Source organism: Phyllopteryx taeniolatus, chromosome 13 (genome assembly GCF_024500385.1).
Source record: "Phyllopteryx taeniolatus isolate TA_2022b chromosome 13, UOR_Ptae_1.2, whole genome shotgun sequence".
NCBI lineage: Eukaryota > Metazoa > Chordata > Actinopteri > Syngnathiformes > Syngnathidae > Phyllopteryx > Phyllopteryx taeniolatus.
The window spans coordinates 1,795,526-1,813,303 of record NC_084514.1 but is presented as its reverse complement, the minus strand read 5'-3'; the positions used below and the strand labels follow the sequence as shown (position 1 = coordinate 1,813,303).

General features: G+C 40.1%; 2 protein-coding genes across 4 annotated transcripts; one reads left to right on the top strand and one right to left on the bottom strand.

The window, feature by feature from the left end:
• Nucleotides 1–51: 51 nt before the first annotated feature.
• On the bottom strand, nucleotides 52–7,920 carry LOC133488317 (heterogeneous nuclear ribonucleoprotein Q). Of its 3 annotated transcripts, none has more exons than XM_061796009.1 (12): nucleotides 7,748–7,920; nucleotides 6,063–6,222; nucleotides 5,135–5,253; nucleotides 4,601–4,708; nucleotides 4,329–4,442; nucleotides 3,648–3,824; nucleotides 3,286–3,421; nucleotides 2,604–2,809; nucleotides 2,370–2,519; nucleotides 2,157–2,278; nucleotides 1,744–2,069; nucleotides 52–1,522 (listed from the first exon to the last, which is right to left on the bottom strand). In XM_061796009.1, the coding sequence occupies exons 2-12, from the start codon at nucleotides 6,208–6,210 to the stop codon at nucleotides 1,497–1,499; spliced, it is 1,632 nt and encodes a 543-aa protein (XP_061651993.1). In that variant the 5' UTR covers nucleotides 6,211–6,222; nucleotides 7,748–7,920; the 3' UTR covers nucleotides 52–1,496. The 3 variants fall into 3 exon arrangements, with proteins under 3 accessions (XP_061651993.1, XP_061651992.1, XP_061651994.1); XM_061796008.1 differs by having other exon boundaries at nucleotides 52–1,525; nucleotides 7,748–7,919; XM_061796010.1 differs by lacking the exon at nucleotides 6,063–6,222 and having other exon boundaries at nucleotides 52–1,525; nucleotides 7,748–7,918.
• Nucleotides 7,921–14,170: 6,250 nt separating this feature from the next.
• On the top strand, nucleotides 14,171–15,925 carry cga (glycoprotein hormones, alpha polypeptide). The gene is made up of 4 exons (XM_061794912.1): nucleotides 14,171–14,212; nucleotides 14,382–14,493; nucleotides 14,584–14,771; nucleotides 15,408–15,925. The coding sequence occupies exons 2-4, from the start codon at nucleotides 14,397–14,399 to the stop codon at nucleotides 15,480–15,482; spliced, it is 360 nt and encodes a 119-aa protein (XP_061650896.1). The 5' UTR covers nucleotides 14,171–14,212; nucleotides 14,382–14,396; the 3' UTR covers nucleotides 15,483–15,925.
• Nucleotides 15,926–17,778: the final 1,853 nt, after the last annotated feature.

Genomic DNA, 17,778 nt, shown 5'->3' with positions numbered 1-17,778 from the left:
CAAACCAACCTCCTCACGATGGTCATGTGATCAAATGATTTAAGACACACATAGAAATCAAAAACTTTATTACAAAAATAAGTTACACTCACCTCCATTTTACAGTATAAAACAATTTATTTGCAGGAATGCAAAAACGTTGTTGGCCACCAACAATAGTTTAAAACTGCTAACATCTTTTTTTTCTCAAAAGGTGGTAATGATTTTACTGAGGGAGTTAACTGTATAGAAAACTGGAATTGATCAGCAGTTTCCTTGTAGCTATACCTGGAAATAGAATGTATTCACTGCAGCACCCCTTCTACCATGTGATGTTGACGATCCTACACCAAAACCATAACTCTGGACACATGCTTTGTCTGGGCAATATGGCCACAAATAGCATTAACATATTCTACCAGTCAGTGGTTTAGGAGATGCACAAGGGACCCGTCCGATGTTAATATGTTTATGTTTCACCTAAAAACAAACCCATCGGATTGACAGTGGCACAAAAGGGACACTGCAGGGCTTTTATTTTTGTTATCGGTTAAAATCAAAGGCAGTCTGTTGCCCGTGACATTGAAGCCTTTACAAAAGTAACATTTTATCCCAAAAAAACAAACAAACAAAAAAACCTATACAAACAGTAACTACATACGCTGAAGAAGCAAGGCAGCTAATTCAGTTCAAAATAGGATAAAAACAGGGCTTGTTCCAACTCATCTTATGAGATTGTTTTTGCATGCCCAGTTTGACTGTTTGCAGTGTCAGAGCTGCAGCGAAAATGACTATATTACATTAAGTACATTGTTGTGCACTGCAGCTCTTGTGCATATTTTTTTTTTTAAAGAGAACAAGCCCGGTTTTCATCAATATAGTTTCCCTATTTACAGTACAGGCCGGGTAGTTTAGTCCTCTGTACTGAGGTAGTCAACCAACCCTTTAAAGACAAGTTCTGAAAAGAACCACTTTCCTGGAATGCCTGACTTATCCATGCCAGGTGGGTACACCCTAAATAAAAACCTGCAAATGTTCTCTTTCAAACATCCACATCAAAACAATTAACATGGATATTCCAACATTGAAAATTGCGATTAGCACAAAAATATACAATAGCATCAAGCTCCTTCGAGCCACTTCAAACCTAAGAAACTTAAAAAGTGCAAATTCTTCAATAATTATTTTTTTTAAAAAAAATAAATGGCATGTTCAGGAACAGGGAACAGGGGGAGATTGTTAGGGCAACAAAATTAACCCTGCATCAGGGCAAGCTATAGGGACTCAGGGGCAAAAGAGGCTTAGGCGAATACAATAATCGTGCGGTCATCTTTTTCAAGGTGGCAGTTTCTTTTAAACAAAAACAAAAAAAAAAAAACTTGGGGAAGGGGAGATGCTTCTTCTGTAAGGCTGGAATATCATTGGACCTTTTTTGTCACGCTCTTTTTGTTTCAACATCCTTTGCAGCTCAAGGTGTAATCCCACACATCAAGTCAGTATCCGCTGTAAGTGACAGGTCAGGACCGCCCTCGGCCTCGCTTCCCTGCTGGACCAATCACAGGTGAAGATAAACTCCGTTTATTAAATCATGTAGCACATAGCTTTTGGCAATCTGACAGAATTGCTCTTGTTTTGAATTCAAGTAATTGTGTTGACTCAAATTAAGTAATGGCATTTAATTAACTCACTTATGAGGGACAAATTACAAGCTTTGTTTGCATTCATCGCTATGTGACTAATTTTAAAAATCACTCAAACAATTACCTCTGCTTGTTCCAGGGCCACCCCGCTGCGAGAAGCCCAATCTACCCCTGGGTGTGATCCCACCACGGGCCCTGGTCTGACCAACGCCGCCACGGATACCGCCCCTCGGTCCCCGGCCTCTCCCAGAGCCCTGGAAATCGTTGTAGGTGTAGAAAGGGTCATCATAGCCACCCCGGTAGTTGTGGTAGTCATATCCATAGTAATCATAATAGTCTTCATAGCTGTAGTATTCAGGAGGGTAAGAGTAGCCTCCGCGCCCGCCTCTACCGCGGCCTCTTGTGGGTGGCGGCATGTGGGGAGGCGCATAGTAATAATATTCATCATACCTGGAAAAGGAAAAAATGTGTCTAAACACGGGAGTCTGCTTTTCAAAGCAAGTTTAATACGACAAGATTTGATTTTACTCCTCTTACATTGGTGTTTTGGCCGCCTGTCTCAGTGCCTTGCGCTCTTTCCTCTTCTGGTCAGGAGGCTTGGCGAAGACGATCTCAATATGTTCTCCTTCCAGATCTTTTCCATTAAGATCAGCAAGAGCCTGTGAAATTGTTCAAGACCACAGCTACGGTTAGTTCCCAGGCATGCACAACCAATATCTTGTATGCTCATAGTAAGCATCATTTCAGTACCTTGACAGCACCATCTCTTTCCTCAAAGTGAACAAATGCATAGTCTTTCAATTTCTTCACACGCTCCAATTTGCCAAACTGACAAAAGGCCTTTTCAAGAATTTCCTCAGTTACAGAGCTAGCTAGGTTCCTCACAAACAACACTTTCACCTGTGAACAGAAGACAATTTCATGACGACACAATTGTGCTAGCATGTACCAGAAAAGGCTGAGCAATTACGCCCTGAGCCTTACCTTAGCCATGACCTCTGGGTCTGGGTCCTCAATGGGATCTGCCCACTCCACGGTGACCACGTTGCCCCACACCTTCACCTTACCACTCATCAGACGTCGGCGGGCCTGAGCCGCCGTCTTGTGGTCTTCATACTCCAGGAAGCAAAAGCCACGGTTCTTCTTCTTGTCGTCAGGTTGGTGGTACAATATGACATCATTTAAACCCTCTGTGGATTAGAAAAGTGGGAAGGAGAGGAAAGGAAGTTATAAATATCCATGGTAATAAATTCCTACTTACAACAAATATTGTAGATGTGAACAGTCCAGAATGTTTTGTTCTTTAAAAGCAAGAATGTGTGTAATTTTGAAAAATAAAAGTTCAGTAAAACCACACCAACCGTTTTGTGTCTAGAAAAAATAAATAAATAAATAAATAAAATACACTTACCAACACAACAATGGGTACACCTGATACAATGCTCAATATACCATAAGAACTATAGCTAAATGTGTACAAGGGGGAAAAAAATAAAAATGGACTGCATCATAAAGGTGTTTATAGTATTTTGGTAACTTCGCTTCTTTGCGAGGGGAACAAAATAACTACCCAAATGGTAAAGTTATACACCACTTTAAACAGCAATAGTAGTGAATTTGTATACAGTTGTCATACAAGAAAGGAGATAAAAAGGTACCAACTCACCTGTGACTTTTGCGAATTCTTCAACAATCTGTTCTTTTGTTTTACTCTTGGGGATAGAGCCAACAAACAGTCGATTATTTGCCACTGAGATGCACACCCCAATTAGTTTTCCAGGTCGGATTTCATTGTTGTTGCACTGCAGCACAAAGAAGAAATACAGAGACAAAAAGAGCAATATCAATATAAAAGGAACTTGTTGTTTTGATATTTCTATTAGCCACACAAGTTTCTGCAGTGTAGTGGGGACCTCTTAACATTATCAATATTTTATTTTAGACCCCATCAAAACACACCATTAAATCATATCCTCTTCTTTCGCGCTCTCTCAACCGTTGGTCGAAATTGCAGGAAAATTAACGTACCAATTTGACAGCCTGCTGTGCAGCCTCTTTAGTGCAGAAAGTGACAAAGGCGTAGCCTCTGTTCAGGCCACTGAGGGGATCCATCATCAGGCGCAGGTCCCAGATAGGGCCAGCTTTCTCAAACAAAGGAACCAGCTCATCCTCAAAGAGGTCTCTGGGGATTTTTCCAACAAATATCTGCCGGGATAGAGTAAAATATCATGCAGGTCTTTTGGGGGGGGGGGGGAACAAACAAAAAACAAAACAAAAACAAAAAAAAACAAAACAAAAAAAAAAGAGCTAAGGCCATGACCGAAAAAAAATCGTGATTTATGGTATCTATCAGCTCTTAGCGGTAAACTATCATCGTAACCAATGTTACTACAGATTAATGAAAACTGTCATCATGTGAACACCTCACCATCTTGTACTATACATGTTTCCTAAACTACAGTAAAAAGTCCAAATTTGAACAGTCTGCACTTTTTTGCACACCAAGTTGCATTTCTGGTTCTAAGGTTATCATTACACTTTTGCTCGTGTGTTCCAACAAAAAACAAAAACCCTCAGAAAAATAACAAACCTTTGTCTCTTGGGGTGGTTTTTAACATTGGAGGGTTAGGGTTTACACATCTTATCTTGTCTTGTATACGACTTAAGGTTGCATCAATAACCTGCAAATAAATCAATGACTTTCTGTACCTCTGTCCCAACAGTCGGCTGTGCCCCCGAGTGAGCCGACTCAGGTGGCGGACCACCATACTTCCTCTGGCCTGTAGTGACATCAAGTGTGTAGCCAGTCCTCTCCAGCAATGCCTGACAATAGTTATAGAGATGTTATAGAGTAAATCAGTCTTCAAAAGAATACCATTTTGGTTAACTTTAACTGCCAGTTTTAATGTTTTTTTGTTTGTTTGTTTGTGTTTTACTCTGAATCATTCAAACTTTAATGCACTTCTTAAAAGGGTTCTCACTTTGATTTTGGCTTCATCAGGTCCTTTGTTGGTTTCTGACACTTTGGTCCCTTGTTTCTCTCTCTGCCTGTATGTCTTCATCACGCCACAAAGAAAGGCACTTTTGTTCTGAAAGAAAGGGGGGGGGGGAAATGAAAGAAGGAAAAAGAACAAACTGCCATCCAGTAGACGAGGCTAATGGCAACCAAGAGATATTTTGTCATGACAAATTAACATTAACATGGTGAGAAGCAGGCGTGGGGTTTGACCAAAATTTCCTATATTAAAAAAATTATTGATTGCCCATTGAGCCATCCACTTTTTAAAAAATATTTTAATGGGATAAGAGAATTTTTTTGCACACTAAACTAGTCAAGACTGAATTGACAGGGCCTCTGGTGGTTGCAGTCAAGTAGCGTTATTTTTTTGTCTCAGGCGATTAATGAAAATGAATCAACAATCTATTCCACATAGGCAACAGAATTCCAGTGAATGGAATTTATGGACCATCCCCAGTTTAAAGACGTATAAACATTATGGTTGCTGCAAACATACCTGAACATGTGAGAGGTCACTGTCCTTGAATTGCAAAAGGACTTGGAGAGCACCTTCGTCGTTGAATTCTTTCAGAGCCTCAATTGCTCGATCATCCAAGTCACTGTGTGACACCAATCCTGCAGTAGCGGGGGAGTAAACATGAAAAGGTAAAGGACTGAGTACCAAACTTTCAATGTATTCCAATGTATTGAAAAATAGGACAACTGAAGTAATTCTGCATATAAAATAGGGACCGATAACTTCTGTTGAGGGTTTACAACAGGTCAAAGATAAAAGACAGCTGTGTTCTGTCGCTGCACGTTATTTTCCAACTTGCATTATACTGCAGAACTACTCACACCAAATGAGACAACTATGAGTTGCTAATGAGTTGCTGTGCATTCAGTTCTACCGAAGAGCCGTCACCAGACAGCTGTCATCATTGTTTCTTCCCTGGACCCATCTGGCTAAAAAAATTATTTAAAAAAAGGCTATACTGGTACTTTTTGGGATGTGGCTGACTAAAAGTCGTAAAAAAGCTACTGATAAAAGTTTCTCAGTAGCACAAAACGAGCACAAAAACACGAATAAAACTAATTCACAATTACGCCAATGAGAAATTGTAAGGTTCATACGGCATAGGACACTGGATATGCTAGAAGATACCAACAGTGAGGGGACAACTCTGTTGACCTCACACTAGTGGTCAACCAACCATATAGGGAATGCAAATGCTGCCACCGTTTACACTTTCACTGCTGTGATGTGTAATTTAACATTATGTAGCACTGCAGTACCCATTTTGGTAGGAACCACAAAAAGTTGCTTCGGAATCCCAATTCCCCCACTCAAAACGTTAATGAAGTGACAGTACATGCAAGAGATTTATCGACAAAAGCGTTGCATATTAGCAACGCAATATGCAAATGTGTTAACTGTGTCTTACCTGCTATGTAAATTTCATCTAGTTTTTCAGCAACTTTCTGTGGTAAACCAGCTTCTAATAAAGTCTGGAAGTGCTCAGAATGGGTAACTGCAGCAGAGGTGTCCATTGGTTCTTCTGGACCATTTCCATTAATATGTTCTGTGGCCATGTCCCCAGAAATCTGTGTAAATGCAATGAGCCAAATTAATCCTGGTGCAATGGCATGGTTTGGGATGCGCTTAGGATAGTGGAAAGTCTCAAACTTGACAGGCAGATCATTTCACATTTGTCCATAGCGGAGGCCAAGGGTGCTGAATTTATTATAGCTGGTGTGGTCTCCGTAAGTCTATACACTTTTCACTATCCTAATTTATCAAGTAATTTGCATGGGCAGTGGACACAGGCTGAATATTGGGCCCAAAACAGACAACTTGCATACCCAATTATCCACAGCTATTAATATGACATACTGTAAAACACTGTAGCGTGTCAGTGTGACAAAATTCCGCCAAGTTTACTCGTTAAGGCAAAGTTAGTGCCTCTAGTGCAGAAACCTCGCCTGCTCTGGTCTCCAAATTACATGTTAGCTTACCTTCCGAGTGCTGACTTCAGCACAGACAAGAGAGCTCATACACGTGTTCCATCACTGAGCACTCCAGTTTCCGGTAGTTGCCACTTACATGTAAAGTGTGCACCTTTTAGCATTAGGCTTCATGCCATCCTATGATTACTACTATATTGGTGCTATAATTAAACGTTTGTTTTTTTTTTGCTTAGGCTTCTTCTAACAGTCTATGCTTTGCTAGGCCAAACACTCTGCTCACATTGCAGCACTCCGCAACGTAGTTTCTGCAAACTGGTGGGTGCACTTTAGTAGCTTAAACTCGCATTAATTTTAACGTCTGCCAATGCTAAACTGAACATCAAAGATATTGGCTTTGGTGATTAACACAGTCTACTGTCATGTGGGTAAGCACGTGCTTTCGATGAAAATGTCCACATCCCAACAGCATTAATTTTAAGGTTATAAATTCCATAGGGGAATTGTAACGTACGCCACAAAACGTTAATCTTACAGGAGTTCGACGCGGGTTTAAATTATTTAGTTAAGCGTGTGCCTCGCGCACGTTGGTCAAGCTAGTGGGCTAGTTTGCAGGGCTAATGCTACTCTAACTAGCCATGTATTTACTGGACAATAACACAGCGCGCTTGTATAAAGTATTCGCGAATACATCTGTACTTTATACTGAAAATGACAATCCGTTTCCCCAACCCATTAGTTTAAGAATATCGACAAGACTAATAGCCAGTTAGCTTCAGTTAGCATGTGATGACAATGAGCGTGTCAGTTCCATGATCTGTCAAAATAGGCTAGCTTACGCTAGCATGCTAAGTCGTAGGGAATTTCAGTGAGGCCATTGTTAGAGCGGCGACGATCGGCGCGGATTTCACTAATTACGAAATTGTCAAAATATAGTTAAATCGTATTGTTAGAAGTACGGTGAGCTAATGATTTAGCTTGCTAGGTGCGTGCTGTGCCAACGTGCCGCCACATAGGAAGAGTCCATTTTCAAAAAGCCGGTCAGGAGAACTCGTTCCCAGCCACTACCAGTTTCCACATTGTTTCAAATAGCGCCGCACCAGTAAGACTTTTCACACACAAACCAGGCAACGATAACTAGGCCAAACAGTAGCAATCGCCCTACCTGCCGCTGGATCACCACTGTGTACGGTGTAGAGTAATTTGGAAGATAGACGTTATGTTTAAAAGACGGAAAAAGTGGAAAACTCCCGGCACGGGTCCGGCCTCAGTCATTCACTCTTGATGATGTAAAATGGCTGCCACGTTCACGCCTCGAGTTTTGTCTCGTCGATGGGGTTTCTTGGAGAGTTGTGCACGGGCTCTGCCTTGTAAGCGTTTGTACAGTAGACGAGAGACTGACTTGTCAGTCTACAGACACACAGCGAGGGCTGAACATCAAGGATAATATCGTACTACTCGTGCTTATTCTTCTCTCCGTAAACCTACCACTTACCAAACAACCATTAAAATAAGTACATAAACAAACAAACACATAAATAAATAAAAGTATGAAATAATAGTTCATGTTAAAAACAACAACTACTAAGAAGGTTATTCAGGATAGTTAATGACTCGCCTACTATCTTGGTTAATGGGGGGTAAAAAGGCAAACTCAAGTTTTTTAGAAATAATTCTAAAGGTGCAGCAATTAATCGACAACTAATATTTTAGCAAATTAATCGACAGCTATTTTGATAATCAATTAATCGTTTAAAAACATTAATTTGAAATTATCGTAATCTTAGCCTCTCAACAGTAAATATTCTCAGATTTCTGTAGTCCTCCATGAAAGCAGATTGATTATCTTTGTGTATAATCCAAATAAGAAATTTACAAAAATGTGCTTTTACTTTGGAAAACAATGATCACAATATTTGTCTATTTTCTGACACGTACCAAACCACAAAGTGAATCATAATCAATTTATTTGTGCATTTTGCACTGTCAATTTGAACTAATCTCCTGTTTTTTAATAAAGGGATGGACATTTAAAAAACATCTATTTTCATCCAAATCATTGATTAATTGAAAAAATCAACACGTGAATCAATTATTAAAATAATCATTAGTTGCAGCCCTAAATATTTCTGAGATATTATGCCGTGTATTAACGATACATTTTAACAAAGAGCAGAACTGGAGATTGCGGAACTGTAAATTCTGTATGTTCCCGTTTCTCCCACACTGTGTCACCCTTCTCATGGATTTCACACAAATCCACATAGACAAAAGAATAAGGGTGCATGCCAAGGAAAGCAATAGGATTATTTGCTTGAGCAGATGCAGCTAGTTTGCACTATTTGTGTCTGTTGTGGAGAATGGTTCCATTGTTGTTCAGTGATTTTTGCATTTTGACCATTGTAGAACAATCACAATAGCAAATGTTTATACATACAAGTACACAAAAACTGCTTAATGTCCACACGGAATGCCAAAGATCTAAGCTGTTGACCAATAGGGCTTTTTCATTAGCTCACTCTGTTGAGGACATTTTCCACTGTTACTTGGCTTCAAAGTGTGTGAACTCTGACCTTCATGTAGCATAATCAATCATTTAATTTAGCGCTTTAATGATTGAAAATCAGGTGGTTTCTCATGTCACTTTTTTAATTATGTATTCATGTTGTACAGTACAAACATTCGTATTGATGTTTTTAAGTACAAACTCCAATTCCAATGAAGTTGAGATGTTGTGAAAACATAAATAAAAACAGAATACAATGATTTGCAACTCCTTTTAAACCTATATTAATTTGAATACACTACAAAGACAATATATTTAATGTTCAAACTGATAAACTTTATTGTTTTTAAGCAAATATTTACTCATTTTGAATCTGATGCCTGCAACACATTCATGGGCACTAACACACCCACAACATCACAGATGATGGCTTTTGAACTTTACCCTGATAACGATCAGGATGTTCCTTTTCTTCTCCTAACGATGTCCATGATTTCCAAAAACAATTTGAATGTGGACTCGTCAGACCACAGCACGCTTTTCCACTTTGCGCCAGTCCATCACAGATGAGCTTGGCCCTGAGAGGAGGCAGCGTTTCTGGGTGTTGTTGATATATGGCTTTCGCTTTGTATGGTAGAGTTTTAACTTGCGTTTGTAGTCGTAGCGAACTGTTAACTGTGTTAACTGACAATGGTTTTCTGAAGTGTTCCTGAGCCCAGGTGGCAAAATCCTTTACACAATGATGGCAGTTTTGAATGCAGCGCTGCCTGAGGGATCGAAGGTCACAGGCATTCAAATGTTGGTTTTTAGCCTTGCCACTTAGGTGCAGAGATTTCTCCAGATTCAGTGAGTCTTTTGATGATATTATGGACCGTAGATGATGAAATACCTAAATTCCTTGCAATTGTACATTGAGAAACGTTGTTCTTAAACTGTTGGAGTCCTTGCTCATATTGATGTTCACAAAGTGGTGAACCTCACCCCGTCCTTGCTTGTGAACAACTGGGCCTTTTAGGGATGCTCCTTTTATACCCAATCACGATACTGTTTCCAAATAACCCTTGGAATGTTTCAAACAGATGTTTTTTTTTTGTTGCCCCTGTCTCAGCTTTTGCCCGCGACCCTAGTGAGGAGAAGCGGCTCAGAAAATGGATGGATGGATGTCTCAGCTTTTTTGGAACGTGTTGCAGGCATCAAATTCAAAATTACAGAACATTTGAAAAAAAAAAAAAAAAAAAAGAATAATGTTCATCAGTTCGAACATGAACATATCTTGTCTCTGCAGTATATTCATCCATCCATCCATCCATCCATTTTCTGAGCCGCTTCTCCTCACTAGGGTCACGGGCGTGCTGGAGCCTATCCCAGCTATCATCGGGCAGGAGGCGGCGTACACCCCGAACTGGTTGCCAGCCAATCGCAGGGTACATAGAAACAAACAACCATTCGCACTCACATTCACACCTACGGGCAATTTAGAGTCTCCAATGAATGCATGTTTTTGGGATGTGGGAGGAAGCCGGAGTGCCCGGAGAAAACCTACGCAGGCACGGGGAGAACATGCAAACTCCACACAGGCGGGGCCGGGGATTGTACCCCAGTCCTCGGAACTGTGAGGCTGACGCTCTAACCAGTCGCCCACCGTGGCAGTATATTGAATTGAATGTAAGTTGTAAATGATTTACCAATCATTGTACTCTGTTTTTATTTCCTTTTTAGACGTCACATCTTCATTGGAATTGGGGTGTGTATTCATTGTTCACCTCAATACAGCCCATACATTTACTTTCCATGAATTGCTGCTGCTCCAAAAAAATAAAAAATAAATACATGCTATGACTGAGAGACATAGGCATTAACCAAGCATTAATGTTAGCAGTATTGAAAAAAAAACAAAAAAAAACATTTTTATGGTAAATAAGCACTTTCAGAGGTGTGGCTGTCAGACACAATATTCTGGTATGTGGTGATATGAAGAGACGTACAAATGTTGCAATACATAAACTCCAAATAACTCCATTTGTTTCATCTTGAGTCCTCCTCCTCCTCCTCGTTAATAGAATTAAAAGCCATGGGATTTATTACCTGAACAACCAAGCGTGTGGGATGAGGGTACTTTAGTAACAAGAAACAAAATAAATTCATATTAATCCTTGACATTTCAGATACTGAGGGCGGGCAGATGTAGCTAGCCTCTCAAACACTATCAGGTTTCTTTGTGTTTATTCACAAGTTCCTCCATCCTACCGTGCACCATGTTTCAAGGAGCCAAGGCACTGAAACACTGCCAATAACACAACAATAAAAATCTAAACTATATAACATTAAAATAAAATGCATGTGTTGTGAAGCTAAAATAACTACAGTACAATACAGTAGTTGTATACTTTGTTTATGCTCCCATGTGATTTTCACTCCAAAGCTGACATTTCCTCATCATTGTTTCCAGCTTTAATTTGATTTTCCATCCGGGGTGTCTCATATCTATGGGTTTGGACAATGACAAGTGCTTTTTATTAGTTTTGCTTGCACCAGCACAATGGATTTGAAACAAATCAAGCTGTGATTGAAGTGTACACTTTATGGTTTTTATGTAAAGGTTTTGCATGGTATTTAGTACTGTTTGCATTTAGGAATTACAGCCATTTTATGCAGAAGTGACGTGACATAAATAAAAAAAATTCATGTTTAATACTTGGATGGAAAGGCTTTGCAGTCAAAGATTGAAGTAAAATAGCCAAATTGTCAGTTTCCTCTGTAGAATCTTTGCCAGGCTTTTAGTGCAGTCACTTTCACTTACTGCCTTTACTTTTGTATTCACTAAATGAAATGTACGTTATGTTGGCATGGAGATTATGAGACTATTGGTAACTTGGCAATTCAATAATATTCTGTTTCCTTTGTCTTCAAAAAGTCTTGAGTCTCTTTTCAGGAAAGACAACTAAAGTGAATGATACAGAAAGCTTTCCTTGGTTCCACTTCACATAATGTGTAACTGTCCCTCAGCTCAGTCAACGTGTGTTTCACTTTTATTTTCAGATTGGAACCATGTGCAGTCATAAACACTAAAAACTAAGTACAGATGAACACAAAATCAGATCCAAATCACGTCTAATTACAGTGTAGTCTACAACTCTTTTTTAAAATAAATATAAAGAAATTACCACTTGCCGAGGGCACAAATCAAGATCAAGATTCAAGCTGTAGTAAGAAGTAAGATTCAAGACATTAGCTTTGTTTTTTCTTTCTAAAGCTCCCGTCAAAGAGTCAGAGAGGACCATCGAAGACCTCTTACTTGATTCTGTGCCACATCATTTTAAGAGGTTTGTGAATGATGCTTTATGAGGTGGTGTCCTATCTTAGTCTATTTATATTTGAATCGTTGTTTTTATTATTACCATCTATGGTTCATGTTGCATCGCCGGACTGAGAAAGAAATCCTAGTTGTGAATGTACATTTCACTGACAATGGAAATAAAATGATTCTGATTCTGAAATGGAGACTGCAGTACATGTTATTTAAGAGAATGACATCACCTTGAGTGTGTGACATGGAGTACATGTTACACCCCAAAGTGTGCTATATTTCATTTACATTCCCAGCCATATGGTATTCTGTGTATGTTGAATTTTATGGTAAACAAGACTTTAGAACACAAACCATTCATTCATTCATTCATTTTCCTGACTGCTTATCCTCACTAGGGTCGCAGGTGTGCTAGAGGCTATCCCAGCTGATTCTGGGCGAGAGGCGGGGTACACCCTGAACTGGTCGCCAGTCAATCGCAGAACACAGACCAAACGATTCGATAAAATAACAAACAATGTACTGTTCTAAAACACACACACATAACATGCACCGCCTTGACCGTGTGACAAGGAGTGCATGTCACAAGATCAATGGAAGTCAATAAGACACTGAAGGAGGTTCGTGTATCATTGTAGAAATGCCTTCATGAATTTGAGAGTTTACAACACGGTCCAAACGAGTAGTAACATTTGAACAAGAAAGCCAGATTTGCCAGGGGGAAAAAAAAGCTTTCCATTTGGAAAGGTAAAACCAAGATGAACTTGTGTCAAAATGATGGAGAGAGAAATGTATGGCGGAGGAAAGGAACTCTGTGATCCAAATAACATCACATCATGTGTCAAATGCGGTGGAGGCTGTGTTTATGGCATAGTATATTGCATGTATGGCAGCTATGTAATTTCTTATTGATGTTCATTTATCTTGACAGAAGTAACAAGATGACTTGAGCTGCTTGGCACAAAACTGATTGGAGGACGCTTCACAGTGCAGCTGGAAAATGACCCTAAGCATACCGGTACTATGAATGAAAATCAAGGCTAAAAAAAACTGAATCAAGACCCACAAACAAGCAACAAGTGAAAGTGGCTGCAATGAAGTATCACCAGGGTGGAGCAGTCATTGATGGCAAAGTATTACAAATATAGGGCTATTTTTACATTTGTCTCAAATTTCCAGATACTTTGGATCCCTCGAAAATGTATTACTCCTACATAAAATGACTATTAATCCTAAATGGTAAATACCATATTTTTAGGAAATAAATTAACACTGAAAAATCACAATGTTGAATGGTACAATCTACAATCACATGTTGAATGGTGTCACTCAAATCCATTGTGGTGCATAGTGTCTAAATGCAAAACCAATTAAAAAAAACAAAAAAAAAAAAAAACTCTCACTGTCCAAACACGTCTTGAGATTCAGTAACTGTCATTCCCAGCTGCAGTGAGCCTTTGTTCAATAGAATAGAAAAGAATTGAATACTTAAATTGCAAATAATACATTTAAGTTCATCTCCTTCTTTGTGAAATGACAATTCAAAGCACCCATTAGTAACCAGATAAAAAAGATATTAATTCCAACAACCATCACGGAAGAAAGGAGGAGGTTGATTTTCCATGATTGCTCCTACTGTATCTCTCGATGCTTTCAAGGGATTATTAAAGAGGTCATCATGCACGAAGAGAGAGATGATAGATAAGGTTGTCAGGCTTCACTTAATCCAGGAAGGGGTGGAAAACAAAGGCGCACTGGTATAAAACAGCTTGAAACAGGTCATCGTCGGAGTCATCCTGAACAGAGACACTTCAAAGGTAAAAGCTCAACTCTTAGAATGGTAATGTAACATCTTGCAAATTTTTTTCAAGGATGGGATAGACTCCAGCTCACCTGTGACCCTGAACAGGATAGGCAGCAGAAAACCGATGGATATATTGTTCAGTTTTTTTTTTTTAACATGCATTTGTCTCTGCACGATTATAGGCACCCACTGCAAACATGTTGGGATACGTGAAATCAGTTGGACCACTTCTTCTCCTGTTGACGTCTCTTCTCTACATGGCCAGTTCTTATTCTGACTTCGACTTTTCACACAGTAAGTTTAATGTGCCTATTTCAGGAAAAACTGACAAAGATCGTGAGAACACTAACCACAAACCTTCTGACTTTGATTACCTTTCTCTAGTTGGATGTAAGGAGTGCAACCTGAAAAAGAACAATTTTTTCTCACGGGACCGGCAGCCGGTCTATCAGTGTAAGGGCTGCTGCTTCTCTAGGGCTTACCCGACACCTCTCAGAGAAAAGAAGGACATGATGAACCCAAAGAACATTACCTCAGAGGCAGCATGCTGCATTGCAAACAGCAGCCACTGGGTAATAAACTGTGCAAGTGTGAACTTTCATTTTAAAAATGACGACATTTTAATACAGATTAGTGATTAAATTGCGAAGTACATACACTTGTCTCATAATTCTCAAACCATGGACTCAATCGTAACCATTCTTCTGGCCAATGAAAAAAAAAAGATCATTACTTCTGTTGTAATGATCATAATAAGTAATCACTATCTTGTATTAATTGGAACATATATAATTGAAAGTACTAACATTTCTCACCTGGATAGCACATCTGCCTCACAGTTCAGAGGTTCTGGGTTCGAATCTCACCTCAGACCTTTGCATGGATTTTCTGTGGGCAGTATACAAATTGCAAAGCATACAAAAACTGAAGACCCGAGATTGTCCATGCGATTGGGAATGGTTGTGTTCCATGTGAGTGATTGGTGACCAGTCACCCAGCTGACTTGGGGCAAGATGCAGGGTACACCCCGAACTGGTAACCAGTCAAACACAGGGCACAACAGACAACAATAAAACTCACACCGCCACTGAGTGGGAACTGAACCCACACTAAGTCAGGCGAGTGTACCACTACGCCACCAGTAAGCACAACTTCATTGATATTCTAAAAAGAATATTGCTTCAGTTTTTTGTCTGTTTATTCCACAGGTAACAGTGGATAACCTTCCGGTGAGAAACCACACAGAGTGCTACTGTGGGACCTGCATATATCACAAGATCTAACCGATGGGAATATGGAGATGAGTGAGCCAGTGTTGCTCTACAACAGTGTGTCTTGTCTTCAATGTGCACAAGCTTTACTCTATTTAGGAAGGCATGCTCTTTGCAACGTACCAAGTACCCAAAATGTGAACCCACAATTTGTATTTTCACTGGTGTGTACGTAATATTGATGAATATTGTGTTGTGTGTTTGTTGTAATGATTCTGTATGGCAGATAAATGTCAAAAAATAAATACAAAAATGTGTAAAATAAAAACAGAAAGCTTTTTTTGGTTCAAAATGTGCAGGCTAAATGTACTGTAACACTACACTAATGCGTAGCTTATTCATATATGTTTTACTTTATCAAAAAGTAATAATAATTAACGCCTGATACTGAAATAAACTCCTCTGACCAATATGTAAGGAAATAAGAACCCCTCAATAAACAAAATATCCATCCATCCGTACTGTTTGTCCTCATTAGGAGTGAGCTGGAGCCTATCGCCAGCTAATTTTGGGAAAGAGACAAGGTACACCCTGAACTGGTTGCCAGTCAATCAATGGGCACATAGACCAGTGATTTCAAACCTCTATGGAGCGAAGGCACATATTATACAATTGGAAAATCTTACGGCACACCAACAAACAAAAATGTCATGAAAAGTAGATATACAGTAATTACTGTATGTACTTCCTGCCATCTAATAGAAGAACATTTATTTGTTCTGTCTATCTCTATGTCTCACTGGCATAAATAGAGGAACAAAGATACATTATTTCTTGTAAATGAATTATTTTTTGAGCAGTTAAGTAAAATTTGATTATTTCCTATGGCACACCTGAAGATCGCTCATGGCACACGAATGTGCCACGGCACACTGGTTGGGAATCACTCACATAGAAAAACAACCATTCACACTCACGTTGACGCCTACGAACAATTTAGACCCTACAATGAACCTAACATTCATGCTGAGGTGCCCGGAAAAAATACACACAAGCACGAGCAGAACATGAAAACTGCCCACAGGAAGACCACGCTGAGATATAAACCCTGAACTTTAGAACTGTGAGTGACTCGCATTAACCACGAGGTCACCATGCTGCCCTCTATTCTTTTCTATATTGGAAAAATGTTTATACACCAAACAAATTGATCTATCAAAATGATTTAACATCCATAGTATCCACCCATCCATCCATCCATCCATCCATTTTCATTACCGCTTAGCCTCACGAGGGTCGCGGACTGCTGGAGCCTATCCCAGCTCGGGCGGGAGGCGGGGTACACCCTGAACCAGTCGCCAGCCAATCGCAGGGCACATAGAAACAAACAACCATTCGCACTCACATTCACACCTACGGGAAATTTAGAGTCCTCAATCAACCTACCACGCATGTTTTTGGGATGAGGGATGAAACCGGAGTGCCCAGGCACGGGAAGAACATGCAAACTCCACACAGGCGGGGCCGCGATTTGAACCCCAGTCCCCAGAACTGTGAGGCAAATGTGCTAACCAGTCGTGCAACGTGCTGGTAACTCCATAGTAATTTATTTTAATTTAATTAGCTAAATTTACAGACTGTTGGCTACCGACCAGTCCAGGTTCCAAAACGACAGCTGGGATGGATACGAGCTCATCCGTAACCATTAAAAGCAGGATGGAAAATGGATGGTGCTTAATTTACAAAGTTAGCAATGAACCAACGCACAGTTCCCAGAAAGCATTGCACTATGAAATGTTGAATTATTGCAGTAATAAAGACGTTAATGCTTGTCTTTGGTGTGTGTTAATGTTAGTCCCGCTTGTCCGGGATCTTGTTCTTTCGGTCGCAACCCACAGCTCGTGACCATAGGTGAGGGTAGGAACGCAGATCGACCAATAAATAGAGAGATTCGCCTTCCGGCTTAGGTCCTTCACCACAACGGACCGATACAAAGTCCACATCACTGCAGACGCTGCATCGATCCGCCTGTCGATCTCCCGTTCCATTCTTCCTTCACTCATGAACAAGACGCCAAGATACTTGAACTCCTCCACTTGGGGCAGGATCTCATCCCTGACCTGCAGAGGGCACTCCACCCTTGTCTGATTGAGGACCATGGTCTCAGATTTGGAGGTGCGGATTCTCCAATCGCCTTCTCCAAGTCCACAAAACACATGCAGACTGGTTGGGCGAACACCCATGCACCCTTGGCAGGGTCCTCGAGGGTGCATTTCTGAGTGCATTCCTGGTCCACTGTTCCAGGGCCAGGACAAAAACCACACTGCTCCTTCTGAATCTGAGATTCGACTTTCCGACGGACCCTCCT